Genomic DNA, 21,510 nt, shown 5'->3' on the forward strand with positions numbered 1-21,510 from the left:
ACCTGCATTGCAGGAGCTAGACAACAGCAGCATTACTAATAGCGCCCATCAAAGGTAGCATCCTCTGGAACTCCAGCTTTCTCCTCTTTTACTGAATCATCGAGCCACTCACCGACCGGTAACAGGATCCGCAAACTAGGCTAGCCCTCAACAGCGAGCACGTGGGTAGTACGAGGGGAAAAAAAACTCGCTCGTACGAGGGTCGAAATCACGACCACCGTGCTGGAGGGAAACTCCATCCCAAAAAGGCCCACCTCCTTTTCCGACGGCCCGTACGTCCCCTGCAAACCCATTCGAATGCCAAAAACGACCCTTTTTGGCTTTCAAATCGCGACGGAAGCTCGATAAAAAAACCCTTTTTTTGAAGTAGGAAAGAAAAACGCTAAATTTTTTTATCCGTTTCCCTCCAATTTGTCAGAAGAAAATCCCTCTTTCTCCTCCTTTTTCGGCTCTCTCTCTCCGCCATGGCGATTGTGGCGGCGTTGGTGGTGGTTCCTCTCGGCCTTCTCTTCCTTCTCTCGGGTTTGGTCGTAAACCTAATTCAGGTCGGAGATGGAGCAAGTTTGGAGGGAAAAGAAAGCCTATTTTGTTCTGGATCGTGGATTTGATTGTTTGATTCCGTTATATTGGCTCTTTTAGTCCGTGATGCTTGCTACGATAGCTTTTGGGGAGTTTCGTGGTTTTTTTCGATCGTTGGATATTTCCAATTTGCGATGATTCTCTCCATTTTAACTGTTCCTATGGTCAGTTTTTGATTGTTAGCTGATTTCTTTGATGGGCGTTTATTAGCATTTGGTATGTCAAATATTCATGTTAAGATTGTCCGTTTTCTGGTTCATTTCCTCTTTGTTTCGCATTTTTGGTTCTGGAATCAGTAATGCACTAAAGTTATGATTTTGATTTTTATCTTTTCGTCTCATTGCCTGAAATTGATTCACGCTTCTGTAGTCTTAGGAAAGATCTGATTTGTGGTTTTTCAGCATTTTCCTGGCATGATGACTTGTATTTTTTTTGGGTTTTGCTACAGGCTACTTGTTTTGTTATGATAAGGCCTTTCTCAAAGAATCTCTATAGGAAGATCAACAGAGTAGTGGCAGAATTGTTGTGGCTCCAGCTTGTTTGGCTCGTTGATTGGTGGGCAGGTGTTAAGGTAAATCTTTTAGTTAAAAAAAGTAAAAGTTACTAATTCCTGCTTGGCTATTGTAGAACTTATTTATTGTTTCCTTTTTAAACTCCATAGTTTGTAAAGCTTTCTTTATGACTTCGTAAACTACCACTACAGACCTCCAATTTACAGCCAAACCTTGATTCTGTTGATATGCTGTGTCTAACACAAGCAGTTGTGTCATTAGTATTTGTGGTACTTGTATCCTTCACTAGAATTACATCCTCCATATTACGTCGAGTTGATTGATCATTTTAGAAGATGTTTTAAAAGATATAGGAATTTCTGCTGGTACCATCTTTTGCTCCCAGAGTTTGAAGATTAATATGGTGTTGTTCCTGGTTACAGGTACAGTTATATGCTGATTCTGAAACTTACAAATCACTGGGTGAGGACTGAATTTTCAACTTTGATCCTGAGAATTATATGTCATTTGATGTGGACTGATATTGTTAATCATGTTAAACCTAGAGCTTATTTAGATTGCAATTTGAGTTGACATAGAAACTTTTATAGGTAAAGAGCATGCATTGGTCATTTGCAACCACAAAAGTGACATTGACTGGCTTGTTCGATGGATTTTAGCTCAGGTGCATAACAAATTCAAATAGCATGACATATGGGAATCTTAATTTGGTTTATCATGTATCTTGTTATGTTTACCAGTTGTAAACTTGCATGCTGGAAACATGCATTAATTTATTTTCTCAAATGTAGATGACTCATTTTTATTTTTCCTTATTTACCTGATATTTCTATTTACCTACGCTAGCGCTCAGGTTGCCTTGGTAGCACGGTAGCTGTCATGAAGAAATCATCAAAATTCTTGCGAGTAAGTCTTTATCGTACATACCATTATTGCACTTCTTCTGGTACATACACTGTTTTTTATTTTAAAATTGAACGGTCATAGATTGGAAACGATGAGTTGTATCAATAATCATATAGTTTCTTTGTCATTTAGTATTCTAGTTTTTTATTTTATTTTTGTCAGTGTACCAATTACTTAGGAGTGCAGAGCTCTTTTGTGTCTCTGCAGTTAAACATTTATGTGTATGTAATGCATCTATCTTTCTTTGATTCTATATTAAAGAGAAGACTATGAAAAATAGAATATTTTAGATATATTCAATTGGTCAATTCTTGTTCTATAATACTGTAACCTCAATTTCATGGAATTCTTCATGTGAAAAAATATCTTTTTTTCCTATGAATAGTCTCTTTTGCCCGTACTCAATTAACTGCCTACCTCATCATCTCTCATGAATCTGATGAGACTAATAAAGGAAATTCTGCTGACAAATATGGCTTTTTCTTAAAAAAATGGAGTTTGGATGTTTTGGACTTGTGATCCTATTCATGGCTCACATCTCCTTCGTGTATATCCTAACCGATTGAGCATTTAATTGATTTCTTTTCAAAAGGGGATTTTGAATGTTTTCCATTGAGAATCTCTCTCTTTCTCTCTCTTACACTACACACATAGCGATGTGTCTTCCTATTGCATCCTTGCAAATCATGTCTTATTTATTAATTTTTCAATCAAGTACATTTTTTAGTATTTTTAACATCTCACTTTGCTAATAAATTTGTCTCTGAATTTTTATTTCCACTTTGGTGTACATCTATTTCCCTTTTCTTAGTTGTTGTTTCACCATCCTTAAATGTTTTATCCACTCTTGTTCTTTCATTCATATGTTACTTCCATTTGGTTCTCTCAGAAAGAAGCAAGGTAACTAAACAAAAAATAGAAGTACATTAGCAATTCACATTCTTTTATAAGAAATAAATAAATGATTTTGATTGTACAGTCAGATGGCAGGACAATTTCCCATTGAATTTTCTCACATTTTTTTATTTTTTATTTTTGTACGTTAGAATTTGTATTGTTCCTTAGTTTTCTATTTTATTCTATTATTCCATGTTCTACTTTGGTTCTTCTTTATTTTTATTTTATTTAATATTTTTCTAACTATTCATTGCCTATATTTCATGCATCACTAGTCTACCAACCACAAGCTACCAAATACATCTAGAGATCTGTATTAAATTATTCAATTATCTTTCTCATGCCTTGTTTTTTTTCCTTTTATATTAATCTTTTCATGTCTCTTTTTCCTTGCATATACATATAGAAGTGTACATAATTACATGATTGCTTTATGTGCGCATGTGGTGCCCATGATTGCACCCTTTCAATCATTGAATGCCAAGTCATCATATGGTAGCTTGTAAAAAATATCTTTCATGGACTCCCATATAATACTTTTTTAACCTCTCATCCTTTTTCCTTTGTTATAATGTTTAAATTTTGGTCTCCTTAAATACTCATGAGATTTGGTAGTTCATATTGCTACTCTTTCTTATAATTGTGCCCCCCTAGACTCTGCTCATTCTAATTCAGAAATCTTAGCCAATTTAACTCCTCAATCTCTTTTTGTCTTGAAAATCTCACATCACCTCTTATATTTCTCTCATCGAAGCCCTCCTCACCCCAATCAACTATTAAAGAAAAAAAAAACTTTAATTGACTATGTTACATATTCCCCGTCTTCAACTCTTTCTCAGGATTGTGTCTTGAGTGTTCATGCCTCTCTCTCTCTCTCTCTTTCTCTCTCCCCACATCTTTACCATCTTTCTTGTAGATCAACATTTGCTATATTTGTATTGGGTACCATACTCGTATGTGTGACATGGTACGATATAGCTTCCATATGGGTAGAGGATTGGGATAACCTTTTCTCATGTCCAGCCACGAAACTATCCAAATTGGGTGGTATGGATCAGTTCAACATGAAACTGGGGAGTAGTTGGATCCACCCAGTACAAGCCAGTGACCTCTGTGCTATTTTAAGCCTTGGTACTGTAACGGTATCACTGATACGCTTGTTGTGGGGTGGTATGGTTGACATAACAAGCTATGCTGCAGACTACTCACCCAGGTTGGTCATTGCAATTGTTGCCCTTTGATAAATTCTATGAGCATCTTTAAATATCAGATTGGAATCAACCTATGCATGGGGTTCGGAAAATGTATCTAAAAACAATGTAATAACCTACTTTCCTTTCGATTTTGATTTGTAATTCTTAAACTTTAGTTTTGCATATTTATATTTTAAGTACATTTTGTCAACAACTTCTAATCTATACTATGTTTAAAAGTATGCTCAAAGATTTCTCAAATTTTACAAACTGAAAAATTACTAAGTCATCGTTAAAAATTTATATGATGCAGATTATGCCAATGGGTAAATTAGGGACTATAGATTCACTTCCCATTAGATAAGAATCACATTGATTTAGAAAAGGGGCCAATTTAGGTTGTATGTGTCATTTCCTTTGTTTTAATTCTTCTTCAAGTAACCTTCTTCATGCTAACCTACCCCTCTTCTTGTATTATATCTGTCATGCCTCCGGTCTGAGATTGTGAGCCAGATGTCGTGGCAACCGTCGCACACTCATAGGGAACTCACCCCATAAGCATGTAAGGCATCTCATCACGATATTAATGTATCACAGCGGAATAAAATTCAAATAATTATTATTCAATTTTAATTCAAATAACTAAATCAAATATTTTTCATCAAATAAAGTTCTATTAAAAATAATATAAAAATAAATTTAAGTTCAACGAAGTTGATAGTGCCAAATCTCGTCTTTAAAAGCTCTCCCAAAAATTAATGTCCACGCTTGTAATTAATTATCTGAATCTGAAAAAAATAAAAAAAAAGATGATGAGCTTGATAGTTCAATAAATAATGAATATCTCAACTAGATATTTCAGATATTATCATAGATATGATGTTTAAAAATAATATCTTGAATATGTATAGGAACATATTCTATGCTTAAATAAGTCAAATAATTTCAATACTCATATACATGCGTAATCATAAATTCGATTCAAATCAAAAATACATAAAACTCAATAGCCTTTAATTATGACCAATATATAACCCTCAATGGTGGGTTTACTGAATATTAGTGTACAACCCCCATTGGTAGAGTTTACTAATTATCAGTGCACAACCCCCACTAGCAGGGTCCACTAAGTACCAACGTATAATTCTCATTGATGGAGCCCACTGATTACTAATATATAATCCTCATTGGTGGGGCCCACTAAAACATACTTAGGCTGAGAGCACAAATCCGATCCATATCAAAGCACTTTTGTAGCATAATACATATAGATATCATAATTTTCATTGAACATATGCATAACCAATAAACCATAGTATTTCAGAAGTATCAATTTTTCAAATCATTTGCTATTCAAAATACAATTTCATAAATCATGCAAAATTTAAAAAATAATTATTTATTTTCAAAATAAATTATGAAATATCTTGAGAAGATGATTCATCACTTACCTTTCGTAGAGCACTGAACGAGCAGATCAATTAACCTTGAGGGGATTCTTCAGAATTTATTATTCAAAATTATATTTTTATATTAATTCTAATTCAAAATTAGATTTAAACAAATTTCAAATTAAAACTCTACTAAAGATCGGATCCTTACTAAGCTTGATCAAAATCGTCAAAAGAAAGTCCTTCATTGGTCTAATCTTAGAAAGATAACTTCGAGAGAGAGAAATTCATCAAGAGAGAAAATCAGTCTAGAGAAAAATTTTAAGAGAGAAAGTAGAGAGAGAAAATAAAACTTTTAGAGAGAGAGTGGGGATTCAAACTCAGAGAGAAGGGAGAGAGAGATGAGAGAGAAAATTCTCTCTTTTTTTCTTTTTTTTTTCTTTTTTTCTTCTCTTTTTTTTTTTTTTACTTTTTTTCCTTCAGAGAAATAAACTCTTGTTCTTTCTGAGTTCTTACGCTTCGAGGAAAATATTAATCATAAAATACGATCCGAAACCTCTCCCAAGTGAGTTGTTCCCATCTTGTTCATATTTTCGTTCTAATCTCTGCCACCAGTTGAATGCTTCACCTTTTAATAAATAGGCTGCATATCGAATCTTTTCTTTATCGTTGCACTCCTGGACAGCAAATGCTTTCTCTATTTCTATTATCCAATTGCTAGCTTCTAAAGATTCAGTAGTCCCCTTGAAGGTTGGAGGAGCTAGCTTTAAACTCTGTGATATTATTTCATTGCACCGACTGCTCCGCATGTCCATACTGTTGTGGTGGATGTTGATGTTGTTGTGTATGTTGCTGTTCAAGCATTTGCTGTTGTATTTGCTGTTGCATCTGTATCATCCCAACTTGGGTTTGCATTAATTGAGCCATGCCTGGTTTTTGACATACTGTCGGAGTAGTTCAAATAGGATCAACGACTTCTGCTGAGGGGTGCCACTATTCAGTTGGGGAGTGGTGCCACCCTGCAGTTGCAATGCCTCTTTTGCAGCCCCTTGAGTAGTCCTTGCCATTCGACGAGGGGGCATGATAACTTAAATGGTAATATATATCCTTATTAAGTTCATTTATTTATTATGATGATTCTTTTTTTATCATATTCATCATAGTCTAATGTCCTAGTGTCCCTAATGTCTACCTAACTATACTTATCAATATTAAACTCTATGACTTATGTTTTATCTACTTATGCTCTAATACCATATTAATTGTCACGCCCTTGACTCGAGATCGCGAGCCGGAGGTCGTGGCAACCGCCGTACACTCATAAAAAACTCTCCCTATAAGTATGTAAGGCATCTCATCATGATATCAAAGCATCACAATGGAGTAAAATTCAAATAATTATTATTTAACTTTAATTCAAATAACTAAATCATATATCTTTCATCAAATAAAGTTCTACTAAAAATAACACCAAAATAAATCTAAGCTCAACGAAGTTGACAGTGTCAAATCTCGTCTCTAAAAGCTCTCTTTCAAAAATTAATGCCCATACTCGTAATTAATTATTTGAATCTGAAAAAAATAAAAGGTGATGAGCTTAATAGCCCAATAAGTAAGGAATATCTCGACTAGATATTTTGGATATTATCATAGATATGATGTTCAAAAATAATGCCATGAATATACAGAGGAACATATTCCATGCTTAAATAAGTCAAATAATTTCAGCACTCATATGCATGCGTAATCATAAATTCGATTCGAATAAAAAATACATAAAAATCAACAGCCTTTAACTATGGTCAATATATAACCCCCATTGGTAGGATCCATTAAATAACAGGCACAGTCTTCATTGGCAGGGTCCGTTAATTACCAGCGTACAACTCTCACTGGCAGGGTCTATTGAGTACCAACGTATAATCTCTATTGACGAAGCCACTGAGTACTAATGTATGATCCCTATTGGCGGGACCCACTGGTTACCAATGTATAATCCCCATTGGTGGGGTCCACTAAAACATAGGTTAAGAGCACAAATCCGATCAATATCAAAGCACTATTGTAACATAATACATATAGATATCATAATTTTCACTGAACATATGCATAATCAATAAATCATAGTATTTCAGAAATATCAATTTTTCAAATCACTTGCTATTCAAAATATAATTTCATAAATCATGCATAATTCAAAGAATAATAATTTATTTTAAAAATAAATTATGAAATATTTTGAGAAAATAGTTCATCACTTATCTTTTGTAGAGCACTGAATGAATAGATCAGTTAATCTCGAGAGGATTTTTCAGAACTTATTATTCAAAATTATATTTTTACATTAATTTTAATTTAAAATTAGATCTAAACAAATTTCAAATCAAAACTCCACTTAAGATCGGATCCTTCACTAAGCTCGATCAAAATCGTCAAAAGGAAGCCCTTCACTGGGCTAATCTTAAAAAGATAACTTCGAGAGAGAGAAATCCATCAAGAGAGAATCAATCTAGAGAGAGAAAATTCTAAGGAGAGAGTAGAGAGAGAAAGTGGGGACTCAAACTTAGAGAGAAGGGAGAGAGAGATGAGAGAGAAAACTCTCTCTTTTTTTCTTTCTTTTTTTTTCTTTTTGCTTTCTTTTTCTTTTTTTCCTTCACGGGAATAGAGGATCCATGCGGTCCTCTTTCTCTTCTTTTTCTTTCACGGAACAGGGGGGCTCTTGCTCTCTTGTTCCTGGACTAAGAGGACCTGCCCCTCCTTCGACAACACTCATGGCCGAAAGAGGAAGGTTCGGTGGTGACTGACGAGCCAAATCCGATGACCGATGGGCTAAGCCAAATCCGACGACCGACGGTAGCCCACGACGGCAACCAAGAACAAAAAAACAAAGATAGGGGATTCAAAAAAAAGGATTTTCAATAGAAAAAAATTGGCAAAACTCATGCTTAAGACTTACAAAAGATTAAGAAGTAGATTTGGAGGAGATTTACCTAGTCTTTGACAGATTTTGATCCAATTTCCGATGGCTAAATCAAGGGTAAACCACCGGCAATCCAGAGCAAAGAAAGAGAAAATAAGGGTAGCAAATTTGATGATTTTTCAATGAGGAAAAGTGAGGGATTAGGGCCTTTAAATAGGTTTCGATGGGGAGGATTAAAGGTTTGATTCAATCTCTAATTTCTAAGGATTCAGGAGTTTGAATCGGAGAACTCCTTCGGGAGTTCTTCCGTGAATTTTCCCCTTCCACAGAAATTTCACGCACGTGCTGGTCCCTTTTTTTTTGAGTGGGTCTTTTTTTTCTTTTTAATTTTTGGGTATTACAATCTACCCCTCTAAAAATAAATTTCATCCTCGAATTCTTACCTGTCACCATTGCATTGGAAGCTTGTACATCTTGTTAAGTAAGTACATAAACTCTTCTCTGGGTTTTAGGTTTTTTACCTCCATCCTTGTTTTGTCCATCATGAGTTCTTTGGCCAAATTGATTTTCAATCCTTAGCGGGCAGTTAGCAACTCTATGATCCATCTGACCACATTTTAAACAAGCACCTGTAATCCACTGACAATCCTTGTCAGCATGATTTCTGCCATATTTGGAGCATCGCTTACCATTAGCCTGTTGAGTCTTATTATCTATTACTCCCTTAGTTGAACTTTTGGTATCCTTACTGTTTCTCTCTCGTATATCATTTGATCTACCTCTCTATCTTTGCTTCCTCTCTTTCTGCACGTTCGTCATTGACTTCTCTTTCAATTATCAGTGCTTTGTTTACCACATCATCATAAGTAGTGAACTCATATGGAACCACTTGTTTTCGAATTTCAGTCCTTAGTCCCATCTCAAACTTATGAACTCGATCTCGCTCACCATCCACTAATCTCGAAGCAAATTTAGTCAACTCTGTAAATTTGGCTTCATATTTAATCACGCTTATACTCTTTTGTTTCAGGTAAATAAACTCTTGGTCTTTTCGAGTTTTTATGCTTCAAGAAAAATATTGGTCGTAAAATGTGATCCGGAGCCTCTCCCAAGTGAGTTGTCCCCATCATGTTTATATTTTCGTTGTAATCGTTGCCACCAGTTGAATGCTTCACCTTATAGTAAATAGGCTGCATACCGAATCTTTTCTTCATTGTTGCACTTTTGGATAGCAAATGCTTTCTCTATTTCTATTATCCAATTATTAGCTTCCAAAAGTTCAGTGGTCCCCTTGAAGGCTGGAGGAGCAAGCCTTTTGAACTCTACGATGTTGTTTCGCCGCATTGTTGCTCCACATGGCCATGCTGTTGTGGCGGATGTTGATGTTGCGTATGTTGCTGTTCAAGCATCTGCTGCTATATCTGCTGTTGCATCTGCATCATCCCAATTAGGATTTGCATTAATTGAGCCGCGTTCGATTCTTGATGCACTATCGAAGTAGTTCGAGTGGGATCAATGACTCCTGCTGAGGGGTGTCACTATTCAGTTGGGGAGTGCTGCCACCCTGCGGTTGTGATGCCTCTCTTGCAGCCCTTTGAGTAGTCCTTGCCATTCGACGAGGGGACATGATAACCTAAATGGTAATATATATCCTTATTAAGTTCATTTATTTATTATGATGATTTTTTTTATCATATTCATCATAGTCTAACGTCCTAGTGTCCTTAATGTCTACCCAACTATACTTATCAATGTCAAACTCTATGATTTATGATTTATCCACTTATGCTCTGATATCATATTAATTGTCATGTCCCTGACCTGATATCGTGAGCCGGAGATCGCGACAACCGCCGCACACTCATAGGGAACTATCATGTAAGGTATCTCATCACGATATCAATGCATCACAGCAGAATAAAATTCAAATAATTATTATTAAATTTTAATTCAAATAACTAAATCAAATATCTTTCATCGAATAAAGTTCTACTAAAACTAACACAAAAATAAATCTAAGTTCAATGAAGTTGGCAGTGCCAAATCTCGTCGCTAAAAGCTTTCTCCCAAATATTAATGCCCACGCTCGTAATTATTTGAATCTAAAAAAAATAAAAGAAAGAGGTGATTAGTTTGATAGCCCAGTAAATAATGAATATCTGAACTAGATATTTCAGATATTATCATAGATATGATGTTCAAAAAACTTACTATGAATATATATAGAAACATATTTCATGCTTATTTAAATAAGTCAAATAATTTCAATACTCATATGCATGCATAATCATAAATTCGATTCTAATCAAAAACACATAAAACTCAATAGCCTTTAATTATGGACAATATATAACCTCCATTAGCAGGATCTACTAAATATCAGCGCACGACCCCCACTGGCAAGATCCACTAATTATTAGTACACAATCTCTACTGATAGAGTCCACTGAGTACCAACGTATAATCCCCATTGACGGGGCCTATTGAGTACCAATGTATAATTCCCATTGGTGGGGCCCATTGATTATCAATGTATAATTTTCATTGGCGGGTCCACTGAAACATAGTTAGGTTAAGAGCACAAATCCGATCCATATCAAAGCACTATTGTAATATAACATATAGATATCATAATTTTCACTGAATATATGCATAATCAATAACCCATAGTATTTCAAAAATATCAAATTTTCAAATCACTTGCTATTCAAAATACAATTTCATAAATCATGCATAATTCAAAGAATAATTATTTACTTTTAAAATAAATTATGAAATATCTTAAGAAGTTGGTTCATCACTTACCTTTCGTAGAGCACTGAATGAACATATCAGTTAATCTTGAGTGGATTCTTCACAATCTATTATTCAAAATTATATTTTTACATTAATTCTAATTCAAAACTAAATTTAAACAAATCTCAAATTAAAACTCCGCTAAAGATCGGATTCTTCACTAAGCTCGATCAAAATCGTCAAAAGAAAGTCTTTCACTGAAGTAATCTTAGAAAGATAACTTTGAGAGAGAAATCCATCGAGAGAGAGAGAATCAGTCTAGAAAGAGAAATTCTAGAGAGAGAATATAGAGAGAGAAAGTAAAACTTTTAGAGAGAGAGAAAATGGGAACTCAAACTCAGAGAGAAGGGAGAGAGAGATGAGAGGGAAAACTCTCTTTTTTTTTCTTCTTTTTTTTTTCTCTTTTTTTCTTTTTCCTTTCTTTTTCTTTTTTTTTCCTTCAAGGGAGTAGAGGACCCGTGCGGTCCTCTCTTCTTTTTCTTTCATGGAACGGAGGGGCTCTTGCTCCCTTGTTCTTGGACTAAGAGGACCTCCCCCTCCTCCGACAACACTCGTGGCTGAAAGAGGAAGGTCCGGCGACGACCGACGAGCCAGATCCGACGACCGACGGCAACCCACGACGGCAACCAAGAACAAAAAAAACACAAATAGGGGATTCAAAAAAAAAAGATTTTCAAGCGATTTTCAACAGAAAAAATTGGCAAAACTCATGCTTAAGACTTACAAAAGATTAAGGAGATTTGCCAAGTCTTTGATGGGTTTTGATCCAATTTCCGATGGCCAAAGCAAGGGTAAACTGCCGGCAATCCAGAGGAACGAAAGAGGAAATAAGGGCAGCGAATTTGATGATTTTTTGGTGAGGAAAAGTGAGGGATTAGGGCCTTTAAATAGGTTTCGATGGAGAGGATTTAAGGTTTGGTTCAATCTCTAATATCTAAGGATTCAGGAGTTTGAATCAGAGAAGAACTCCTTCGGGAGTTCTTTCGTGAATTTTCTCCTTCCACAAAAATTTCCAGCACATGCAACAGTCCCCTTTTTTTTTTGAGTGGGTCTTTTTTTTTAAAATTTTTTTTGGGTATTACAATATCAGTCCAAATTTTATTTCTCCAGACCAAATCAAAATGTTCTTAAATGACTTTTCTGGCCCCAAACGTGCATCAACACATGTTGGAGTATTGGTTTAATGTCACGCCCTCGATCCGAGATCATGAGTTTAGGGATTATGGCAATCGCCGCATACTCATGAAGAACTCTCTGCACAAGCATACAACATATTCCAAAAATGATATCAATCCATCACAGTGGAATTGATAATAAGTTAGTGCAAAATTTAACTAACTAAAATCAATTTTAATCTCTTACAAAATTTCAATGATATTCAAAAAATCTTACATCAATTACATCTTAAATAATAATTCTGTAAAATATAATAATAAATTTATGTTGTCGACTCTCACTTCTAACTCACTCTGAAAGCAGTACCATGTCCGTAATTAAGAATCTGAATTTGAAAAGAAAGGAGAGGTGATGAGCTCGATAGCCCAGCAAGTAATGAATATTTTAACTAGACATCCTAGATATTATCATAAAATATAATGTTCGAAAATTATGTCATGAATAAACATAAGAACATATTTTATGTTTACTTAAATAAATCAAATATTTTTAATATTCATATGCATGTGTAATCATAAATCCAATTCGAATGAAAACACATATATCTCAACAGCCTTTAACTATGACCATTGGCAAGGTCCACTAAAATATAGTTAGGCTAAGCACACAAATCCAATCCATATCAAAGCACTTTTGCAACATAACATGTAGATATCATAATTGCATTGAACATATGTATATTCCATAATAAATCAATAAATCATAATATTTCATAAATCTCAAATTTGCAAATTACTTTTTGTTCAAAATATAGTTTAATAAAACATGCAATTCAAAGAATAATTATTTGCTTTTAAAATAAATTATGAAATATCTTGAGAAGATGGTTCATTACTTATCTTTATAGAATACTGAATGGACAGATTCAATCAATCCTGAGAGCATCCTTCTGAACCTAATATTTAAAATATATTCTTCTATCAGTTTTAAGTTACAACTAATGAAAATCCTAAGTTCCGATGCCCTTAGAAGACTGACAAAAATGGTATCATCCAATGTTCTAGTCGATCTAATCAAGGTAATTTTATCGGATCACGATTAGAAGAGGAAACAGATGGTTCAACAAAAATCAAGGTTAGTCAAAGCTATTAGTACCTGACAAAGGTCAAAGTGGAGCTCAATACACCAATTGACGGTCAGGGATCAATTTAATCAAGTAACTTTATCTAATCAGAGACTTAAAATATAATGATTGGATAGAGATTAACAAGGATAAGATCTTGTAATGCTCAATAAAAGGTCGGATGTTGTGGACATGTTGTCCGACTAACAGATCGGTTCAAAATCCCTTACTGGAATCAACTTAGATTCAAAGCAACAGGTTGGATTTACTGGATTCACAAATCGTGTAGAAAGAGAATATCATAGGAGAGAGAAACTGACGAGATGGAACACAATTTATCAGCAACACTTTCTGATGTCTAGATCAATTTGATTAGGACGATTTAATCAAATCATGATGGGATTAGTGTATAGATAATTCAGTAAAAATTATAGTTAATCGAATCTAGTGATATCCGGATCTGGCCAAGATGGGTGTCGGCATGCTGTCTAGCAATTGTGGATTAGGACTCTTTGCTAAGGACAAATCAGAATCATTGAAAGAATATCCTTTATCAAACTAGTTGTAGAAAGAGAACCTAAAGAGGGATAATTTTAGTGAGAGAAAATCTATAGAGAGAGAGTGAAGCTTTTTAGAGAGAGAAAGTGGGGATTCAAGCTTAGAAAAAGGGAGAGGAAAGAGAGAGAATCTCTTTCTTTTTTTTTCTTTTTTCTTTTTCTTTTCTCTTTTCTTTCTTTTTCTTTTCTCTTTTTTTTTTGGTTCCACGGTGAAATAAGGGAGTGCTTCCCCCCTTTTCTCTCAGAATGAGGAAGCACCACCGGCATGGCAATGGCCGGCGGTGGCTGGGGCTCCGGCTTCGGCCAGAGGCGAATGCAAAGGATATTTCAAGGCCCTTGGCGATGAACGGCGATGGCAGGGATGGCCGGAAAAAGGAGGAACATGGTTGAAGAAAACACAAAAATAGGGGATTACAAAACACCCCTTCCTCAGCTAAATCCGGTGACTAATTCTGCTGGAAACCATGGTCTAAGATCTATAGAGGATGTGGAGGAAGATTAGATTACAAGTAAAGAGATTATTACCTTGTTTCCATGATTTATGATTTTGATTTCCAGTGGCCATAGAGAATTCAAGCGATGGATTTTTGAGAGGAAGAAAGGGGGAAGAAAGGGCGATGGTTAGCGGTGGGAGACTTTGAGGGAGAGGTGAGCTTCTTACAAAAGCCGATTAAAGGTAGATTAAAGCCATTAGAAGTTCAACTCCCCCCCGAACTCGGAATCTCAAATGGAGAAAAACTCCTTTGAGAGTTCTGGTTCGTGCCCTTTGCCCGTGCTGGCCTTTTTTTTTTTTGGGTTCTAGTCCTTTAAAAGTCATGCTAGGTATTACATTTAAAGTCATTGAATATCTTAAGATTCATCGATGTGATTTATATTGCTTCCTTGTGCTTGCAATAAACATGATAAACTTATGATTTATCGTTTACATCAAGGATTCATTTGGAATGAACCCTTAAGAAGCAAGGAAGTGTAAGATAATAAGTTTCTTAAAGTTTTTGTATGTTATTATATTATTATGATAAAATGTTATTTTAAATGTACATGTTTATTAATTTTGATTTCCTAACCTGTCAGCAAAAATATACAAGAGCTTTTATTGGTTCATGTATGTGGTTTCTGTTTTTGGATCTAGATTTGAATTGCATGTGCAGGTGTGCTAGTATATGTGTGTATGTGCATTTAGATATATGTTGTTTGTTACTGGTGTTTTCAGGAAAAATGAGCTTGGCCTGGGCCGAGTACTTTAAAAATTTACATCCCAAATGCTTGGCCTGATCAATGTAAAAACGGTGGCTTGCAGGATGGCCCATTTTGATCCCTTTGTTTGTTTAACCTAAATTTGCTTTTGTCTTGTCCTGTGGAGTGGTCCAAAGGGGGATGTTTAACCATTCTCAAGTGGTCCTTATGAGCTGATATAATATCGTAGACCTAGTTTGCTTATGGATGTTATGTTGCTATTGGTTTCCTAATCTTGTTCTGATGTTAAAATGGAAATTTTAGGTCAACAAAGGAAATTTCAATATTGTTAATTATGTGGATCCACAAGGTTTATTTCTTCAGGATTCTCTTTTTATGTGTCTAGATTTGAGTCAAAATCTTCACAATGTAACAAAAGTAAATGTTTCCAAATGGAAAGTGTCAAAACCATGGAAATTGATCGGGTTTCTATGACTGTTTTCTTACCAAAAAAAGCAACTTATTCAACAGAAAAAGCTTGAACCTGTGCACTGTGAGATTCAGAAACAATCTTAATAGGAGAGCCACATTTCTCGACTACCAGACCAAATGGTTAGACCCGAGTTGCTGTCACATTCATCACTAAGATTTAGATTTTTGTTTTTTCATTGAGGTTGGCCTGATTATGATACACATTTATTTTGGATGATTTTCGATTTTTGCGATGGTTTCATCCAAACAAGCCAAATCATTAGGGAAAAAATAATTAAATAAAAGATAAAAAACAGCAACAGATACATAAAAAAGGAAAAATTAGGAAAAGTATCAGGCTTTCTTGAGAAAAGTTTTGTATAATTTTTGAAATTGACATGCTAATGTATTCTAGATTGGGAAATCAACATTTTCGTGAAGTAGTAAAGACTGATGTCTAATATTATTACAGTTGATTAAGCATAGATGAACTAAATGTTATTGGATAGTATATGGTAACTTGTTAAGGCTTAATTGAGACCAGCCATAGGGTATGTCTGTATATTCTGGATGAAGTCGTGTTGGTTTGACTAACATCCTTAATACACCCTCATATTTGTTCACTAGATGAAACAGCTAAGATGTTAAAAAAGTGTTAGTTGAGATGTGTTTTTTCAGATGAGATTTCTAAACAATGTCTTCTTTATGCATGCATATGCATAAATATGATCAAAAACCAAAAATTTATTGAGCAATTTTTTTTTAGAACTTTATCTTTTCCATGTCCCTCATCAGCTAAATGAATTCAGAGATCAACATGAGACATGAGGATGATATCCCAAAATTTGGTTACGGAGGTTCATTGCTGTAACAGCCAAAGAGAAGAAAGGAAGATGCTTGGAGAAAATTGAGATACTGAAGAGTCTTGCAGGTAGATAATTGGTGCAAATTCTTGGTTTTTGCGTGGGCACTCCAAAATAATCATGTATTTTTGGAGAAAAGGAAAAATAGATGGATCATATTATTATAATGTCATTTGAGATTTCAAGCTTATATATTCTTAGATCTATCTATTCTAATAAAAGCACACTAGAAGTAGAGTATGGCACGTATCACACATGTGATGAGAAGTCATGAAAATGTGGAGATCCATTGATTCACCCTGTGGAGCATGGCGTGGTAGAAAGGATATGACACGTGATGCATGTGATGGAGATGCATGGCAGTGTGGAACCTCAAGAATGGTTCATTCTGGACTTTGGCTTATATAATAGAATAGAGAACATGGAACCTGAGCATATGTCCACATTGAATATATTTCTTATATCCATAAGTTGGGAAAGATAGCCTCGTTTTCATGGCAAGCATGATAGCTGAGACTTGTTTGGGTCATTCATCATTGCCTTGTCTTATGAAACTAGTTGTTCACTCACAATCCTTTTAGAATTGAAAGGGTTTTCTAGGAGCATGAAAATTGTATTTACTTGATAGGGATTGTGAGTCGTACTGTTACTTAATTATGGTCAAGAATACCCATTTTGAAATCAAAATAAACATATGCTTTGTTTGAGAAGAAAATTATTATCGTGAAAGTCAAAGTTCCCTTCACTGAGTTTGGGGAGAAGCAATGTGCATCAAGAGAAGCTCAGATTATGATGATAAAAGAACAAATGTCAGATATATATTTGAAGTTGTTGGTAAAATTGTGTTATAGTGCTATTGGACAAGACATTTGCATGTGGACCAATGAATAAGGTGCCTCTTAAGATGGAGACAATGAGTGAAGAATTTTTAGAAGAGGCAGTGGAAGTTACTTGTCTTAATAGGGTCTGTAGTAGAACATTCATTGGCCTTCTAGGGGATGTTTTCAATAATCGTGGGCCGCCCTCTCACAGAACTTAATGTCTTTTCATTCTTAGACCATGACTTCCTTTAAGTAGAACATAAGTTAAACTCCCCGATAGGGCATGTTGGAAAGGCTAGATCTTCATGCACAAGAGGTCATATTTGAACTGATAGCATGTTGGGACTATTAAGCTGTTTGGTAGACTATGCCATGGTGTTAATGCTGCCAATGGTGACCTTGCAGAGGAGTATTGTGGAAGTCTTACTGCTGTGCTGCTCTTTGCTTGGTTTGTGATAATGACAATCTGGGTAGTGCAGAAGAGGTGTATCTGAGAGGAATTCTTGAAGTGATTTTCTAATCAACTCTTTCTCTGAGGTGGTTCAGAAAGTTGACTCTTTTTCATTATTTTGTGGGTGATAACAAGGGCCCTCATGCATTACATTATATCTTTATATTTTTACAATGTAATTCTCTCATGACTTGATGATGCAGAAAGTTGACTCTGTCTTCTGATCCTGATCATGCCTTGAGGTGGTTGGACTTTTGTTTCATGCTCAAATCAATGATATCACGATCATCTTATATTATTAAATAACCTTGTTTAGTAGTGAGCTTGGTATCTTGTGTGATGGATGTCGATTAATTGCCTCCATGGACTGATGGTTCTAAGGATTAAGCAGGGCTTGGATAGGATGTGCAAGGTTGGGACTCTGCAAAGAACAGTGAAAGGATGAATTCTATGTTCAAATCTAGAGGATTTACCCTTTGACTGTTTAAAAAGGACAATGTGCGGCAAGTGACTGATGACACTGGTCTTTCGAGTAGCTGAAGACTAAATTAAATTTAAATATGAAATATTTGCCAATTAAAAATATTGCATCAACTTTTCTTTTCTTTTTTTCCTTCTTTTTTTTTTTTTGGGAGAACTAGACAGGGAAGTCCCAGATAAAATCCTAGTGAGGGCGGGACTCGAACTCTGGTCCTTTGCACCAACTACCAAGCCTTACAAGGCTTCATCAACTGATTAGGCAACACTGTATATGCTGTGGAGGTTTAGCAGAAGGATGCCCTTGAGGTGGCTGGGGAGGAATATGAGGATTTTTTTTTTCTTTTATTATTCCAATAGATAGAAACACATGTTTTGGGGTGACATGGACCTCTTCAACACCATGGTTTTTGCAATTTTGGGGGTTAGGGTTCTTTCTTGTAATTTATAATGAAGAGTTATGTTACGAATCTTGGTAGCAGAGAAAGCAAAGTTCCAAGTCTTTTAATGAGTTGAGCAAGGTGACCATGGGTTTGAGGATTTGGACTCGAGATATAGGGGCTTTAGGTTATACTATAAAAAGGGATAATGGTATGAGACATACGATAAATGGTTCAAAAGCTTTTATGGTTAGTCCATAAGGGACCAAGCTTGCGAACCATGGTATGTGTAATTCACCACACTGGTGGCTATAGAAATAGAATATAATTAGGAAGTGAGCTGTTGGAGCAAGGCATCCTGTATGTTGGAATCAAATGATCATCTCATCAATGTCAGCTTGTCCACAATTTTTCAATTACAACCAAGTTCAGATTGGTAGGAGTGAATAAGGGACTGGTTATTCTCACAAGTTGATGTATCTCATTGCAATGATCATGAAAAAGTATTTCTTTAGTTCGAGCAGATTAAAAGAATTTGTCTATCCCACGAGGTGTTGAATGAGGCTCTGTATTTGTTAGGTGAAAAAGGGCTCTTAGTTCACATTGTCAAGTCTATAGGTGTGTCACATTATTTTCAAGATCAACTAAATCTTTGTAACTTCAAAATGTGGTTTTATAACTTATTCTTTGGTAACTGTTGTGTTTTTATAAAACCATATATTATGGTTCAGTTGTTGGTGACTAATTTTTAGGGAAGCACTTTGATTCTGCTTTGTCCACCCAATTTGTAGTTATCTCTTAATCTTCTTTTAACCAACCTTTCTTTATGTCTCCCTGGTACATATTGGTCTTCTGCATTCTTCGTGGTATCTGAAATTTAAGCATGATTAATTTTGAGCGAAGCAGTTATCTTTACTGATTTGTTACATATGGCTTATGCTCTTTATTCGTGTTACCTTGCCCACTTTAGAAGCTGTTCCAGCCATTGTTGTACTGCCCATTGCCCACTATTTTTCTGTTCTGTGTAGGAGGTATAAACCTTTGTTTTATGGTTTTCACAAATTTGATATGGCTTCACCGCCATGCAGGTTATTGGTTGGTCGATGTGGTTTGCTGAATATCTATTCCTGGAAAGAAGCTGGGCCAAGGATGAGAATACACTAAAGGTATTATTTACTTGCTGATGAATCCAAGTCTGTGCCTCTGCCTCTGTGGTGATCTTTTTCTTTCTTCCTCTTGATTTTGCGTACATGGTTGTATCATGCAGTTAGGTCTGCAACGGTTCAGGGATTTCCCCAGGCCATTTTGGCTGGCTCTTTTTGTTGAGGGGACTCACTTTACCCTGGCAAAGCTTTTAGCAGCACAAGAATATGCAGCTTCGCAGGGTTTGCCTACCCCGAGAAATGTTCTAATACCCCGAACCAAGGTTAAACATTTGACAACTTTGATTTTTTTAAAAAGTTTTTAATTAAGCATATGGTTTCCTTCTTCCTTGTTTTCTTCTTCTAGGTTCATCTGTTTGTTTGAGAAACTTGAAACTTGCCAGATGATTGCCCAGGTTGTTTTATATACCTTATCCTAAATTAGTTGGAATGGCTTTCTCAAATGGCTTAGCTAATTGCATGTGCAAAATGATTCATTACTCAATTTTTTGGTTGAGATGGATATGGTTGTTGCATGATGACGAGGATAGTGGTGTCAAACATGAAAATTTTAAAGCATAGATATGAGATAAATTTTGACATATGGTGATACATGTGCATGATAAGTAATGAAAATAAAACTAGCCTTCATACCATGTTTGGAAAAAAAAAACAGAAAAATAAAACTTCTTTGTGAAGTAAGGTGAATACATATGGTACATTATATTTCTCTAAAATCAAGTATTTTAAGATCAACATTTTCAGGTGACGTCGTAGGGCACCATTGACCAATGCTCAAGCGTGTGATCGTTAACGGTATATCTACTGTATTCATTAAAAAAAAAATCTTCTTTAATTAATACTTGATATCTCTCTATGCAGTATCCTGTTTTGTAGCTATTTCTCCTAAACAATTTTGGTCTACATATTCACATGCAAGTTTGTCCAAAGGAAAGCCCTAGAGTCTCACTACGACATGATGTAGATCACACATGTTATTAGTGAATCAAGTGCCTCATTTTATTGTCAAATAAAAAATGTCACTACATGAGTTGGAAGTTTATAAAAAAAAAAGTTTCATCGCATCATACATGCGATTGGTGCAATGCACACGCAGATTTGGACTAACACGTCTCCTCGCATTAGAGAGTCCTTCTGCTGATCAACTTTTGATTTAAATGGAATGCCACCTATCAGATAACGTTCCTCATTTGATCTATTTTTATATGGATATTTATCTGGAATTTTTTCAAATATATCTCGCGGTCAAATGGATGCCAGAAGCGACCCCTTATGTGCGCGAGTGCGGTGATAAGAAAAGAGGGTGGACGGACGTAAATTTAAATCCTTCTGAAGGAGGTGTCTCTCCTTATCTGATGTTTTGAAATCAGAATTAAATCTTTTTACCACATGGCAAGTTCTGGATTTTTTTGATTTGAGATGGGACGTGAAAGTATCCCTCCTCGGATGTTTGCGCGGGTGAGAAATCAGATCGACATATCAGGATGATAAAGTTCTTCTGTCTGAAGACTCTTAAATAACCTAATACGTAGACCACATATGGCTTTTAAGATGGGCGTGTCCTTTCTTTTAGGTGCCCCTCTGATGCTTATAAAAGGGTTGCGCACTGGGTGTCCGAGGCATTCAGAAAAAGCTTTCCAATTTCATCTCTCTGCTTCCCTTTCTTTCTTACAATCCATCCTAGTTTTAGGATAAGGTTTTGGTATTTAAAACAGCCT

The 21,510-nt window shown here is 35.4% G+C and overlaps 1 protein-coding gene across 1 annotated transcript in view; it reads left to right on the plus strand.

The window, feature by feature from the left end:
* The first annotated feature begins 278 nt into the window (after nt 1-278).
* LOC105035850 (1-acyl-sn-glycerol-3-phosphate acyltransferase PLS1-like) overlaps nt 279-21,510 on the plus strand; it is a 37,553-nt gene continuing 16,321 nt past the window's right edge. The window contains 7 exon segments of the mRNA XM_010911558.4: nt 279-545; nt 1,028-1,150; nt 1,514-1,553; nt 1,682-1,755; nt 1,938-1,997; nt 19,718-19,795; nt 19,897-20,055. Of these exon segments, the coding sequence (XP_010909860.2) occupies nt 465-545; nt 1,028-1,150; nt 1,514-1,553; nt 1,682-1,755; nt 1,938-1,997; nt 19,718-19,795; nt 19,897-20,055 (615 nt within the window). The 5' untranslated portion in view covers nt 279-464.

The sequence above is a fragment of the Elaeis guineensis genome, chromosome 15 (assembly GCF_000442705.2).
Source record: "Elaeis guineensis isolate ETL-2024a chromosome 15, EG11, whole genome shotgun sequence".
NCBI classification, from domain to species: Eukaryota; Viridiplantae; Streptophyta; class Magnoliopsida; order Arecales; family Arecaceae; genus Elaeis; species Elaeis guineensis.